The 16,151-nt window shown below is 36.9% G+C and overlaps 1 protein-coding gene across 1 annotated transcript in view; it reads right to left on the bottom strand.

Annotated features, from left to right (window-relative positions):
* The window catches only part of ZW10 (zw10 kinetochore protein), a 34,967-nt gene that overhangs the window by 14,723 nt on the left and 4,093 nt on the right, over positions 1-16,151 (bottom strand). Inside the window, exons 3-9 of the mRNA XM_005689464.2 lie at positions 12,330-12,431; positions 12,049-12,126; positions 11,735-11,894; positions 10,138-10,290; positions 9,523-9,714; positions 1,346-1,509; positions 307-489 (exon numbers count right to left, since the gene is read on the bottom strand). Coding sequence (XP_005689521.2) covers positions 307-489; positions 1,346-1,509; positions 9,523-9,714; positions 10,138-10,290; positions 11,735-11,894; positions 12,049-12,126; positions 12,330-12,431 — 1,032 coding nt within the window. The remainder of the gene's footprint in view (positions 1-306; positions 490-1,345; positions 1,510-9,522; positions 9,715-10,137; positions 10,291-11,734; positions 11,895-12,048; positions 12,127-12,329; positions 12,432-16,151) is intronic.

The following is a 16,151-nucleotide window of genomic DNA, read 5'->3' as shown; positions in this document are numbered from 1 at the left end:
AGTCAAGAAAACTATAGGTTGATATACTCTATGATTTCAACAATAGTAATCCATTAAATTCATGTACACTTTTTCAATTTATACAACGCTTTTATGTGTGTTATCTTGCCTGGATCCCACAATACCCTATGAAAGAGGTAGATCTTAGGATCCCTTTCAAAATGAGAAAGCTAATGTTTAAGAAAATTAATAACTCACCTCAATGACCTCAGCAAATATCATGTGCTCTTCCATTCTACCACAATCATCTCAAAAATAAGCTGCTTCCTAACTCAGTGTAATAAACTATAACCATCCCCCCCATACCTTCACAGTGTTGTGAATTTCAGAGGTCATTAGGTTTCTAGCCGCCACAATCACATCCTGACACTTCTTGTTAGCAAAATGAGAATTGATATTACGGGCATATTTCAGCAAATCAGTAGTATCTCCTTTTAAAAACCTCATCTCCTTTAAGGCATTTTCAAATTCTTCAGTGGATTGTATGATCTAAGAAAGAAATGCAAGAAAAAGAAAGAAAGTAAAGAATTATATACATATATTCCTTTTCAATATTAAAATTTCAAATCCAATGTACAGAAAAGAATAATGAGCAGATGGTTAAGTTTTAGAACAGACCATCCATTACTAGGTAGAAAATATTATACATTTTAACTCATCAGGAAGAGCATCTTCATTAGGAGTTTCTGACTCTGCTTAGTCGAAGTGCAACAAATTTTTTAGTAAATATACAGTCATCCCCCTCCCTTACCCGCAGTCAGCTATGGTCTGAAAATACTAAATGAAAAATTCCAGAAACAAACAATTCCTAAGTTTTAAATTGTGCACTGTTCTGAGTAGCATGATGAAATATCGCCCTGTCCTGCATATGAATCATCCTTTTGTACACAGCATATCCGTGTTATATACACTACCTGCCCATTAGTATAGAAAAAACACTGCATATACATCTACAGCTCAATACTAACCACAGGTTCACATCTTCACTGAGGGTTTTAGAACATATCCCAAACATAAGGGGGGACTTCTGTACTTATTTCAGTGTTTGAGGAAACACTAGAAAGAAGCCAAAAAGTAAAGTATTGCCTAGTACCTACTAGAGCTGATACAAATATAAAAACAATTGTTTTTCAAAAGTACCTAATGAAAACATATTAACACTGAATAAGAAAGCATACTTTCCAATCAAAAGGCAGCAAGCCAGAAGAGAAATGAAGTTATAGGGAATTTGCATCCACACCTTATGAATAATTTTCTTAAAGAACAAATGATCTCTAAGATAAACAAAGGGCACTGACAAGACCCTGCGGTCTCCCCAGACCTTCAGTGACACCTCTGCTCTTACCTCTTCATACTGCTCTAACTTGCTGCTATTTGTCGGGATAGAATAAACCAAACAATCTTTAATAAGGCACTCAGATAGGTCCTCCCAGATCATGTCACCAAGCATCTCAGCCAGTGTGATCTTAGATGTCTTTAAATTTTCTAGGTCAGCATCAAGAGGTAAATCTGAAATCAAAAGAAAAAGTTTTAAACAAGAAGCTATTCACACACCAGATATATTCTCAAATTCCCTACTTTTCTAGAACTCTTCAAGTTTAAGATGACAGGGAAGAAAACAGCACAAGTAATTCTACCTTACTTCAACTATGTGGGAAAATCATGACCCACAATTATTATTGTATTTTCACTGCTCAGATGAGTCATCTGCAGTATAAGACTGCCTGCCTGCTCTCTGTAACAATGAGGTAGTAAGCTATCTACATTATAATCATCCACTGCTAACCCACCGATCTGATAATATGACAAGCACTCAGAAGTTCTGCACACCAAGTTGAAACTAGTTTAGAATAAAATCCCATTTCTCCAATAATAAATAAACATAGTTTCTCATCTCTGCAAAGGATCAGAGATCCTTTGTTTATTCTAAGCAAAATATCAATAAATACCTTACATTATCATGTAATATCTAGTCTGTCAAACAGGATACTTCAATCTATCTTCCACGGTATATTTTATGGTGGCTTTTTCTAACACATTTTGAGGAAGTTAATTAATTAACTGCTTCCCCTGTGGCTCAGCTGGTAAAGAATTCACCTGCAATGAGGAAGACCTGGGTTGGGAAGACCCCCTGGAGAAGGAAAAGGCTACCCACTCCAGTATTCTGGCCTGGAGAATTCCAGGGACCGTATAGGCCATAGGGTCGCAAAGAACTGGACATGACTGTGCAACTTTCATTATTAACTAACTAAACAGTATAAGAGAACCTTAAAAAAAAGTGACCATACTACCTCAAACCCTTGAGCTATCTTATAATATCAGAAGTCTAGGCTTGCACTGTTTGATATGATGGCAATCAGCCACATTTTGCTACTGAGCACATGACATGGGGCTAGTGTGACTGATGAACTCAATTTTTTTTAATTTTAAGTAATTTCAAAAACTGGAAGCAAAGGTGTGTGGTTATAATGGGTAGCATAAGGGAGAAGGCAATGGCACCCCACTCCAGTATTCTTGCCGGGAAAATCCCATGGATGGAGGAGCCTGGTAGGCTGCAGTCCACGGGGTCTCAAAGAGTCGGAGATGACTGAGCGACTTCACTTTCACTTTTCACTTTCATGCATTGGAGAAGGATATGGCAACCCACTCCAGTGTTCTTGCCTGGAGAATCCCAGGGACAGGGGAGCCTGGTGGGCTGCCATCTATGGGGTTGCACAGAGTCGGACACAACTGAAGCGACTTAGCAGCAGCAGCAGCAAGGGAGCCTTGTGGTGATAGGCTAGTTTTGTATCTTGATTGTAGTGGTAGGTACATGAATCTACACAGGTCATAAAATTGCATAGAACTAATCACACACACAAATGAGCGCAAGGAAAACTGGAGAAATCTGAATAAGCTCTGTGAATCGTACCACAGTCCATTTCCTGGTTTTGATCCTATACTATGGTTACACAAGATGCTAACATTGGGGAAAACTGGGTGAAGGGTATATGGGATTTCTATACATTTTTTGAATAAAAATTTTAAACTAAAAAAAAAAAAAACAAAGGAAGTAAAGTAAAATACTTTTCTGTTAAACACAATTTTGTTACTTTGATAAGACCACATCTCACTTTAACCATACCACCACGTATGTGTACTGTAGTGCTCATTTCAGGCACGTATATTACTTCTGGTATTTCATATAAACACATTTTCGATGTAGTCAGAGTAAACAGATTCATTCCATTCCAATGACTTTGTTTTCCTCTGCATCAGTGTAACACTATAATGTGTGTACCTGAATATTCTGTGCATACAGCACAGGTCACAGTAATAACTATATAAACTGAAAAAAAGAGTTAAATTGAAGTGCTTATTATTTTCATTATGATATATTTTTCTTGTTTAAGAAAATAACTGTAAACAAACCTTCAAATTTAAAACTAAAATATACTATTGATGCAGAATCAAGTGAAGATGCAAAAGTTGGAGGAACTGGTAGAAACAGTAAAGGAAAAAAAGAGACTGGAAGAAAATATACCACGAATTCTACAATAAATGGCAGTGCAACTTGCTAAAACGGAGCAAGGCAAAATTTTGCTATGCAAAAAATTTTAAGATGATAAAGCAGACAATATTAGGAGACATTTTCAGCAAATATATTAGGAATTTGTCAAGCTTCCTCTCAAAACAGAATTGACAAAATTAGTCACCTGAAATCACAATTAAATGTCCAACCAAAAATGCGATTTTAATGGGATCTGAGCTCATGGAAAAGACCCTGATGCCGGGAAAGACTGAAAGCAGGAGAAAGGGATGACAGAGGATGAGATGGTTGGATGGTATCACTGACGCGATGAACATGAGTTTGACTATGCTCCGTGAGTTAGTGATGGACAGGGGAGCCTGGCATGCTGCAGTCCATGGGGTCGCAGAGTCAGACACAACTGAGCAACTCAGCTGAACTGAACTGAGCTTGTAAATTTAGCTAGTGATAAAATGACTTGATAAAATCATTCTATGTTTTCTCTGCGTGTACATTTTGATATCAAATTTATGCTTATTTTTAAAAAATTAATCAGGATACTTATCTATCCTTTTCTATTGACCAAAAGAGCTTGATTATCAAAAAGGATTATGTGTAATTTGAAGGGTACCTAGAATTTAGCCATAAACTTTATGTGCCTAATGGTGACCTTTTAATAGGAAATCTTTAACAATTTTTCAAATTTCTTCTACAACTATTTGTACGTTCAGAGTCCCTACTTGGTAAATTTTAGTAACTTATACTTTCTAGAAAATCAACACCACTAACGTTTCTAAAGAAAAAGGGTAATTTTCCGTCTCCATATCCACACGTTTCTGTCTCTCTGTGCCCAAGAAACCAATGTTAAGAGTTTGGTTTGTATTCTTCCTCCCTTACATTTATAACACATACTTGACAGAGATCAAACTGTGTCCCCCACAATTCACATGTTGAAGCCCTAATGTAACTGCATCTGGAAACAGGACTCACCTTTAAATAGGTCATAAGGGTGGAGCCCTACCCTTAATCCACTATGGCTGGTATTCCTCTAAGAAAAGGAAAGACATCAAGGATGAGCATACAGAGAGGAAAGGCCATGTGAGGACAGTGAGAAGACTGTCTGCTAAGCAAGAAGAGAGGGCTCAGGAGAAACCAAATCTACTAACACTTTGATCTTGGACTTCTGGCCTCCTAAACTGTGAGAAAATAAATTTCTGCTTTTTAAGTCACACAGCCTGTGGTATTTTGTTATGGAAGCCCTAGTAAACTAATATAATACTCAAATAAGGGGCCACACTTCCATTTTTATTAAATGGGTTCATGCCATAGATTTTACACTTAACTTTTTATCCCTTGAAAATAGATCATGGCCATCTCTGAGATATCTAGCTCTACTTCACTTCTTTTTAATAGCTGCATAGTACTGCAGCCATGAAATTAAAAGATGCTTACTCCTTGGAAGGGAAGTTATGACCAACCTAGATAGCATATTCAAAAGCAGAGACATTACTTTGCTGACTAAGGTCTGTCTAGTCAAGGCTATGGTTTTTCCTGTGGTCATGTATGGATGTGAGAGTTGGACTGTGAAGAAGGCTGAGCACTGAAGAATCGATGCTTTTGAACTGTGGTGTTGGAGAAGACTCTTGAGAGTCCCTTGGACTGCAAGGAGATCCAACCAGTCCATTCTGAAGGAGATCAGCCCTGGGACTTCTTTGGAAGGAATGATGCTAAAGCTGAAACTGTAGTACTTTGGCCACCTGATGCGAAGAGTTGACTCATTGGAAAAGACTCTGATGCTGGGAGGGACTGGGGACAGGAGGAGAAGGGGACGACAGAGGATGAGATGGCTGGATGGCATCACTGACTTGATGGACGTGCGTCTGAGTGAACTCCGGGAGTTGGTGATGGAAGGGAGGCCGGGCGTGCTGTGATTCATGGGGTTGCAAAGAGCTGGACACGACCAAGTGACTGAACTGAACTGAACTGAACTCCATACTATGGCTCAACTGTTAAGTTATACAACCATTCTTCAGATGATACCCATTCCAGTATGCAAGTATATACAGTACTTAAACATGCAAACATATATACTGTTGATATGACATCTATAAGGAATTAAAAAGTGGGCTACCTGGGTCAAAGGGATGAATTCTTAGCATAACTATAGTGCTTCAGATTACTCACTGAAAAACACTCACAAAAGCAATGAAGGAGCCTACCTTTCTATTTTCTTACCAAAAGTGTCTTACACAGATCTCTGAATTTTGTCAACCTTAAGGGTGGAAATTTCTACTCTGATGGTGTGATTTTCATTCCACTATTAGGGAGATTGAGCCACACATATTTTTATGTTTATTAATAATTTGAACCTTTTCTTCCATAAATTGCCTATTCATATTTGTTACCCTATTTCTGTTACTATGTTCTCTCTTTCTTTGGAAAAAATCTAAAAATCAACTCCTTGTCTCTCAAACGCACTGCAGATATTTTTTCCCAGTATAATATAATCTTTGTTTATGGTACTGTTTACCATACAGAATTTGACATTTATATGCAGTCAAATCTGTCAATCATTTCCTTTATGTATTTGGAGCTTCCCAATAATATTTAAGTATTCTTGTGAATTTTCTTCCAACACTTTTATTGTTCTACTTTTTGCATATAAAGCTTTAATCCATCTGGAATGTACCTCTGAAGCACGAAGCAGGAATCTAACTTTGTCTCATTCCACATAGCCAGTTTTGCTAGCACTATTATTTAATAAACTGTCTGTCCCACTAAACTAAAACGTGACTGACCAAATGGTAAATTCCCTTTTATTCCTGGGTCTACTTCTGGACTCTTTTTCATCCCACTGAGCTTATGTCAAAAACATAGTTTTAATTATAAAATTCTCCAACTCCTGTTTTTCAAATCTTTACTGGCAAGTCTCATATTTTTTGAGGTAAGCTCTAGAGTAATTCATTTGCCCAATTCAAAAAATATATAGCAAGCAACTGATTGGAAATGTGTTAAGTTTATATGTTATTTTGGAATGAGTTGACAATTCTTCGAGATTGTCTTCTAATCCATGATAGCCTCCCTTCCCTTTATGCCCTCAGTAAGTTTTATGCTTTCCTTTACATATATTCTTCCTATTAAACTTGTCTTTAAGAGTTTAAGAGATTATGTTGCCATCGTAAATAAGGTATCTTTGTATTTTATAACTGATTGTTGCTAGAGAGAAGAAATCTGATTTTTATAGATTTATACTGTACCTAGACAACTTAGTAAATTTCTTACTAATTATAAAAGTTTTAGTAGTCTTTTGGTTTTTTAGGTATACAGTCACATCATTTACAAGTAAATTCTTCTCTTTAATATTCATACTCATTTTCTCTTCTTTGCATCAGCCATAACACCTAAAACAATGTTAACAAATATTAATGCCAGTGTGCATTCCTGACTTAAAACTGATTGTAATGGAAATAAATGGGGCTTTTTAAAAATGGTCTCATATATTTAAGATTATTTCTTCTGGGCAGATTCCTAGAAGTTGAAATCTTGGTTTAAAGATACAAATATTTTAAGACTTTTTATATATTTTGCCAAATTATTTCCAAAAGAATTTTTTATCCTCTTTTAAAAAATTTTTTTGCTGTTGGTACAATGATGCTTAGTAATAAAAAACACATATTTAAAAGATGAAAGGAGCATATAACCAAAGACAAACAGAAGAAAGAAGGTAAAAACCTTTATGAAGTTTCAGAATAACTAAGATGCAAAGAAAGTGGAAGGACTCCAAAAAGAACTAAGACTACAAAGTATGATCCTTAGGTTATATTTAGGGGAAGAAGAAACCATTAAAAAAAAAAAAAAGCCCCATTTATTTCCATTAAAATCAGTTTTAAGTCAGGAATGCACAATGGCATTAATATTTGTTAACATTGTTTTAGGTGTTATGGCTGATGCAAAGAAGAGAAAACAAGTACGAAGGAAGGGAATATTAACTGAAAGATATTAGAGATGAGAAGAGAACCTAGCAACAGGGAGTTAGTCGTCTTCTGCTCTGAATATCCTAGGTACAAAGGAAACTTCCAAACACAGTGGACTGAGCACTTAAAGGACCGATGTCAACCTGAAGAGACAGTCCAGTGTGCTCCCAGAGCACCCTCCAATCCAGCCCTGTCTTAAGCCACCAGGGCCATCACTGACTTAAGCTACAGGAAAACATGATTATCAAATTGGCATTCAACATGAAGTAGAAAGGATAGTTAACGCACTGCAAACTTTTATCAAGTAAAATCTAACAAAGATTAATGTTAACTGTAAAAAGCCAAGTGTAAGACAGGAAAGCAGCCATTGGCACTGAGTATGATGTGGGATTTCCTTTACATCAAGCTCAGTAAGTTAACTGTGTAATAACAGCCTTTGGCTATACTAACAGAAACCTGAAACTGAGACTGAAGGAGTGAATAATCCTCCCAGATGAATCTGAATTGGTTCAGACTATCCCTAGGATACTTTGTTCTGTTTTGAACACCATACTGTAATAAAAAGGACTATGGAAGAAATGGAATATATCCATAGAAGATCACTGAAGATAAGAAGATCTAACATTATTTCATCTAAAAAAAAGTAAAGATGGTGGTAAGATGTAGGGGACATAATAAGAGAGACTGGAAAGAATTTCAAAGACCAATTTCAAAGAATTAGACTTCTACACAGCTCCACATAGTAGAAACAGCATCAGTAAAGCAGATATTACAGCGCAATATATTTTGAATATATTTTTTAAACAACTACCTTAAAGATTCAATTTCCAAAAAGGGCATTTTGGCAAGAGTATTTAATACAGAAGAGACACAATTTTGAAAAAAAACAAACAAAAACTTGACAGTACTCAGAGCTGCGCAGAGGTAGGATAGACTCTCAAAAGGTGCTCAGGCTTATTGTGACCAGTTGATGGGAGTGTTAAGAGGAGAGTCAAGCATCAGAGATATCTGGATTGATTACCTTTCTAGTTCTTTCCAATCCTTGGACTCTTTGCTTACAATCTTTTGTTATATCTAATAAAAACAAGAGTACATTATCTCCCTAAGTAAAGGAACAAGAAGAAAACTACCTTTGATTTTTGCAGTTCATGCAAGTCTTAAAATTTTTTATTCTCTGCTATCAAAACTAGAAAGAATTCCTTGCTTTACATATAAATTATTTATATATAAATAAATAATGTCTATATGTATACAACTGAGTCACTTTGCTGTACAGCAGAGATCGGCACAAAACTGTAAATTAACTATACTTTGATAAAAAATAATAAAATATTTATATATAAATAAATTATGTGACTGTCAGGAAGGCTTACAAACAATAGCAGCATTTCTTTTATTTTTTCCACAGCAAGAGTGCTTAATTTGACTATTCAATATGACAACTGAGAAAACCAAAAAGAAGGTAAGTCAATAGACTAAAATGACAGTATTATAATAAAAAAACAGAAGAAATTTTACTTTTAATAGTGTGACAGCCAAAAAATGATTCAAGCAACACAGAAACTGGTTGTTTCAAGGGTGAATATATAAAGATCTAACCAGTAGGCTGAGTTGGAATGAATTCATGTTAAACTCAAGTTTGTTTATATCAACTAGGTTGATGGGGATTTTCCCACTGAAATATGTAAAGCAGCACTTAGTTCATTTCTGCTTTTCCTATAACTAACCAAAAATCCCAAAATATGATGTCCCTAGAAGTCCCATGAGAGAAATGCATCCCAAAATCCAACTATATATTACAAACAAAGAATATGGGGTACCACTGATGATCTTACCTGTCAACACTAGGCAGAGAAGGAAAACAAAATAGAGCAAGAAATAGAAAGGTAACTACTTTTTTCCCAAGACATAATTTACTCACCTCCATCCTCCATTCACTCAGAATGGCGGCATTTTTATCCACTTTTTAAAATAATATTTACTTTCAAATACCACATCAACTTTTCCAAAATATGAAAGCATGGCCTTGGGAATACACACCTAGAAGTTGTTTCTGGACTACTTCCAGTACCAGTCTGATCTTGGCAAAAACTTCAGTTGGTGATGGATGTTCCAAGTCAGTCATCACAGATTCAAAACGAATGATGGTGATGTTAGGTTGGCTTTCTATCACAGCAAGAAGCGATGGGCAAGATGCCAGAGGCTTAAGGATATACTTCAGCAGCATCTGACCTGAAAGTTATATGGACACTCATAAAAAAAAATCACTGAAGACACTTGAGAAAAAAAAAAGATCTTTGAGCCTAACAACAAAAAAACATATACCAGGACATTCCACAACAGCCATATGCACTGCAAGGTTTTCCACTGAAGGTTCCCAGATTGTTTACAGATTTTTATTTAAATTATTAAAAAATAAAAAACACCAGCAGCTAGTTTGAGAAAAAAAGAGAGAGAAAAGAAAAAAAGAAAGGAGCTAAGCCCTTAATGAAGAGGGTAATATTTATAACAATTCTACTTAATGAATCATAAAGCCAAACCTTATGATCCATCATCAATATCATTCAGAGAATATTTGTTAATTTTTCCTGTCATTCTTTTAACATTGGACTTTCTGAAAATGTCATGTAAATGAAACAAAGTAGGATGTCTTACCAAATGACTTAAGCTTGGTATGTAGTTCTCCAAGAAGAGAAAATGCCAAGAGGACAGAACTGATTGGTGGCACGGGGTTCTTCTCTTCTTTCTGAGATTGTTCGGTGCATAAATGAAGCTCTGTTTGCAGGCAAGATTCCAAGTTGCTGATATCTATGGAGAAGGAAAAAAATATCAGCTGTCTCAGCAATACAAGATGTTCCCATTTCTATTACTGAGAGCCCACTGTCTACCAAGAGTCCTAAAAACGTGGTTTTAGTACAAAACACTTCCAATGCAAGCAAGTACGAATTACTGCATACAAATCCTTGGCATCACTTTAAAACAAGAAATTACTTCTTTTGAAATGCTCAAAGAATCACACTGAGTGCAAAAGATGATGTACCTACAATAACTGCATATTAAATATGTGTTGAGAACAGATAAACAACAAGGTCCTACTGTACAGCACAAGGAACTATATGTAATATCCTATGATAAATCATAACAGAAAAGAAAATTTTAAAATGTGTGTGTGTGTGTGTGTGTGTGTGTGTGTGTATAACTGCATCACTTTGCTGTCCAGAGGAAATTAACATACCACTGTAAATCAACTATACCTCAACAACAAAAAATATATTGAATGACTGAATGAAGGCAAAGAATAAAAAGTGAGATCCTAGTTTCAGTTAAGGCCTCCTCTTCTATGTTCCCTCTTATGAAGGAAAGAACAGCCTGCCAAACAAGTTTAACAAGAAGGGTGTGTTACAACAAAGAACTGCCATCTTCTCTTAATTTTATAACCTGCTTGGAAATAGAATCTAAAACTTCTGGATGACTTCCTTGAAGATACACATGGGGTGTGTGTGAGGGGGCGGAGTGTCTATGTACATACATACATATACACTGTATTTGAAGGCCAAAGTGGATAAGGGGAAGGAAGAAAGGGGAGACTCTGAGGTTTCCTCTGAAACAGACTAAATTTCAAGATTAAATGTTGGAAAATATACTGGATTTAATGGCATGTCTTTCAATATACCCGCAGAGATTTTACTTTGTATAAACAAGATACAAAAAAGAGTTCACACCCAGAGGTGGGCAGAGGGGCTGAGAGCCAAGTAGTATAAATAAAAGCCAGGGCCAGAGTTATCCCATTTCTCATGATTCTGTCACCGATTTTCCCCAAGGACTGAAAAAATGGGATCAAACTCCTATCCCATTGATCCCGTTTTCCTTAGCAAGAGAGAGAAAGGTCGAACAGCTCCTTTAAGCTTTTTAGAAAAGATAAACTGTTGGGATGAGAGCTCTGGGAATGACACACTCTACAGTGGAGTAGAACTGGGGGCTTAAAGTGCTTCCACCTCCTCTAGCACACCCTCACCTCACAGACCCCTCCCAACCATCTCCCCCTTCTCTGCTCCTTCCTAGAGAGAAGTGTGAAGGAAGTAACAGGCATCTTGGTCCTAACAGCATTCTGCTTAAATGAGAACTCAATATAGAACTGGGAGATTAATAAATGAAGCCGTCTTCTCTCCCAATATAAAATATTTGGAATACACTCTGAAGCCAAACTGGTTCAGGCAGATCAAGCAAAGCAGTTCACTGAGGTCAGCATCACCTTTCGATGGTGGGAATTTCCATACAATTAGCCTCTGCCACTCTTCTCCAAGGTGATAAAGTATGTTCTGTTTCTGTATTGTAAGCTCCATGCTGAGAGATTTCAATATTTTTAAGTCAAAGCATTTTCTGGATTTCAATAACTTCAAGCATTTCTGGGCCTGGCAGTGAAATGGAATCACTGTTAAACATTTCATCTGTACTCTAGGCAGTTTGAACATATTTGTATAACAATAAGGAATACATGTGACACAAAATTTTACTTAAAACAAGAGTAGCATTACTTGTTCATGCTTTAGAGAAAGTCTTTAATACCTCTTCTAGATGCTGAGCAGCAGAAATATACTTCTTTCCTGCTAATGCACAATTATATTCCTCAAGAGCAGTAGAAAACTGAAAAGATAAGCATAGTTATTAGGTATTTTATCTGATACATCTTATTGTTTCAAGTCTGTCTGCTTGTTTGTTTTTAAAATATGAAAAAAATAGCACATAGTCAAGGGATACTCATTAAACGATAAGACCAATTGGAAAAAAAAAAAAAAAACCAACTTTCTCACCACCAAAGCACTAAAGTTTGGTTTGAATTTACTGACCTCTTGTAGCTGTCTAAGCAAACAGAGGACTACTGAGTCTCTTTCCAACTGTTGCTTTAAGTCTGTAAATTCAGCAGTTGATACATGAAGATCCCGGCGGACCTAATTCACAATATCAAAGACAAGTACTTTTTAGCTATGCTACACCTAAGAAATAAAACACTTATTATAATCAATTTAAGCCTTATTAGCTGAATATAACTCATGATTAAATTTAAATGCTGGTTAAGAATGGAATAAAAATCACAGAATGTAGTAGGAAGAGACCTGAAGTGGTCCAAATGGCCCAAATCCTTGTCTTATTCAGAAACACCCATTGTCATCAACATAATATACTCTTGTCAGCAACGAGTCTTAGTTTAAGCAGTTACCTCACAACAGAGAACTCACCCACCTGGATTACTAGAAGGGTATCCCCATGGCCAAGCGACAATTCACTCTAGAGTTGAATAGTTCTAACCAATAGGAAGATTTTCTTAGGTTAAGTGAGGATCCACCTCCTATTCTGTCCCACCTTTTCAGGGACTTTGCACTATCAATTACTTCCTCTTTTCTCTATCTTTTACCTCTTACTAATTCATTCTTCATTCATGAATTACACAGTGATTCAATATCTACTAGAGGATGGCTCCTCCCGTCAGATTTAAATATGTTAAAAGTTCCCCCATCTTTAAGAAAAAAATATCAATAAACCCTGTTGCTATGTCTAAAGTATGTATCACCAGTACTTAACCATTCATGAGTACACTGTTATTCTCCTTCCCCTAGCTCTATGACACCAATTTCTACTCATTTTTCTCCTAGTTCTTTGGCCATTTCTTTTTATTTTCTTTTAGGACCTTCATTTTCCCTCTGATCACTTCACACATACTGATATTCCTTTCTCCCTGGCCTTCTTATTACTCTGAACCAATGGTTCTCAAAAAATTAAACATTTTTTGCTCACCCCCATCCAGGGACATTTGGCAATGTCTAGAGACATTTTGGCTTGTCACAAGTGAGCGAGCTCTACTGGCATCTAGTGAGTAGAGGCCAGGGATACTCAACATCTAAACATCTTACAATGTACAGGATCGCCCCCCACAACAAAGAATAATATCCAGCCCCAATCTAGGCATTCAACAGTGCCTAGACTGAAAAACCCTGCTCTATATACTCTCTCCATTCTCATAGTTTCAATTTCTAAGTGCAGCTCTCTCAAGTCCACACCATTTCGCTAAAATCCAAGTATGTATATGGAGGGGGTGATGTGCAAACTATCCTCTGAAATCCACGCTCTCATAGGAACAGCATGTGGCTGTTCCCAACTACACTATCTGTTTTCACTGTCCCTCTCAGTCAGGTGTGACCATGTGACTAAGATCCCACCAGTGGAATATAAGCTGAAGTGATGTCTACCATTTCCAAATCTGGGTCTTAAGAAAACAGATGCGTCTTCTCTATACCCTCTATTTTCTCTGAACCTCCAGATATCACTGGACATGGGGAGAGACCAACTGCAACCACATAAACAACAACAAAATTCTAACACAGTGCTTCTTAAACTATAACATGCATATATACATTGCTTGGTGAATCTTATTAAAATGCAGCGTCAAATTCAGTAGGCCTGAGATGGGGTCTGAGATCCTCCGTGCCCACCAAACCACCAAAAGCTGCCAGTTCCACTGCTCTACAGACTGTTGGAAGACAATTTTTTTAGGATTTTCTCACACTTCAGCACCACCTTGCAAGCGAAGCAATGCACTATCTTTTGTTCTGAACTATCTTTTCAAAAATGTTTGTGTAGTAAACAAACATTTGAATAACAGAAATAGTATTTTCCTTCATGACAGAAGTCCAGCATGCTTACTACCCATTAGAAGACGTTTACGGTCTCTAAGCTCAGGAGTTTTCTTCTATCATGCAGCCCACTGCACACTGCCCTGTAGAAACTGGGGCTCTGGGTGCTGTGCAAAAACGTTCAGCCACTGGCTACTACTGTAGGGAACAGACTATCCACCACAGTTCTTGACTCAGAATGCACTAGAACAGCCAGGCCCTGGGTTGTAGAATCAGCCTGCCAGCCTGGAGACCATGATTAAAAAATATGTATCTTGTTTGAGCCTTTGCATTTCAAGTTTCTGGCCCTGCCCCATCTTTCTTCACAATAGTCTAGCCTCCATCTTCATACAAGCCAACTGCGCAGCTCCATTTGGATCTCATATAGGCAGCCCATATTTAAACTCAACCAAAACCTACTCCTCCTCAAGATTCTCTATTTCAATGGATGGCACATCAATAACCTAGTTCCACAGTTACCAGTGACTCCTCCATCTTTAACTCGTCACATCAGCAACTCCCAAAGAGCCTATATCTTTTGAAAGTCCCCAGGATTCATCCACTTTTCTCTATGCCCATTGCCACTGACTGTGGTGAAGGTCGCAGCCTGTCTTGCCTGATTACTTTAACTGCCTCCTGATGCTTCAACTGCCTTCTCATTTCCCAGTCTCTTTTCCCTCAAGTCTTTTCTTCAAACTGCAAGCAGAATGGGATTCCTAAAAATCAAATCTGACATCACTCCCCTACTTAAACTCCTCTATGGCTTCTATAGGGCAATCAAGAAAATCCTTACTGCTTAAACTGATACACATGGTTCTGGCTTACCTTTTTAATCTCATCTCCTGGCCCCTCCCACCACACTCTATAAACATCTGTCATATGGAATACGTGCAGCTTTCCAAAAGTGGTATCTCTCCACTGCCTCCGTGTTTGCACCATGCTGTCCCCTGTGCCTACCTAAACATTTCTCCTTCTTCTTTTGCTTAATTACCTATCACTTCAGACTTTGGTTTGGACCCCAATTCGTACAGGAAGACACCTTTAGCAACATCTCCTCTCTTTAACTGAATTATTCCTATTTAGTGTGTATCACATTATTTTATTCTTCTATAGCACACATGAGATTCACATTTTGAAATAAAAAACCATCTAGTTCACCAACTACCATAGTATCTGGCACGTTACAGATGCTCAGTAAATATACCAAATGACTGAATAAACCCTTTAGTCCACCTATTGAATCGAATTCCCCCTCTCTAGTCATAAATTTGAATCTTTTTCTCAAATGATAAGACTCCAAATATTGAAAGTGTTTCTCACAGCTAAATACCCTCAGTTTCTTCACTGTTCTTCAGATGGTATGGTGGTCAGGTCTGGACCCTCTCGTCAAGACCAGTCATCTTTAAAAATACAACAATCAGAACTGACTAAATCTTGGCCAGTCATAATTGGCCAGGAAAACGTACACAGTCCATTACTCTCTTGTTCCAGATACTTCATTTCTAATAACACAGTCTATGATTGCACTACTGACTTATTTGTCTGACAATACCCTTTGAATATATTATTTGAATGGTGCCAGAGTTGCAGAGTAATGGATTTATTTCTATTAAAACCTCTAACCAGAATGACAGGTAAACTCACTGTTAAATAGATTTTCCAAATAGCTAGTGGTTTCCCCACTTGCAATTCAAGTTTTATACAGAACTTTTAAAAACACATCTGTTCCCTTTCCTTCTTTAGGAACTGTCACACAGAGAAGAGACTTGATGTCTTTCCTTTAGGACCTTGAGAATATCTCAATATCTTGATTTTGGATTATCAATGAACCCTGAGTGAAAATTTAGAAATAGATGGACAAGACACCTACTCAATTTAAACCTCTAATATCACCTTGATTTTTTTCAACTGCTTATTTTTCCTAAAAGAAAACTGTAAGGGAAGAATCCTGGGGAGAGAATGTATATGAAAAGTGTAATTTTTAAATTATGAAGTAATATT

The sequence above is a fragment of the Capra hircus genome, chromosome 15 (genome assembly GCF_001704415.2).
Source record: "Capra hircus breed San Clemente chromosome 15, ASM170441v1, whole genome shotgun sequence".
In the NCBI taxonomy this organism is placed as follows: domain Eukaryota; kingdom Metazoa; phylum Chordata; class Mammalia; order Artiodactyla; family Bovidae; genus Capra; species Capra hircus.
The sequence above is the reverse complement of the archived record's forward strand: the minus strand, read 5'-3'. Positions and strand labels throughout refer to the sequence as shown.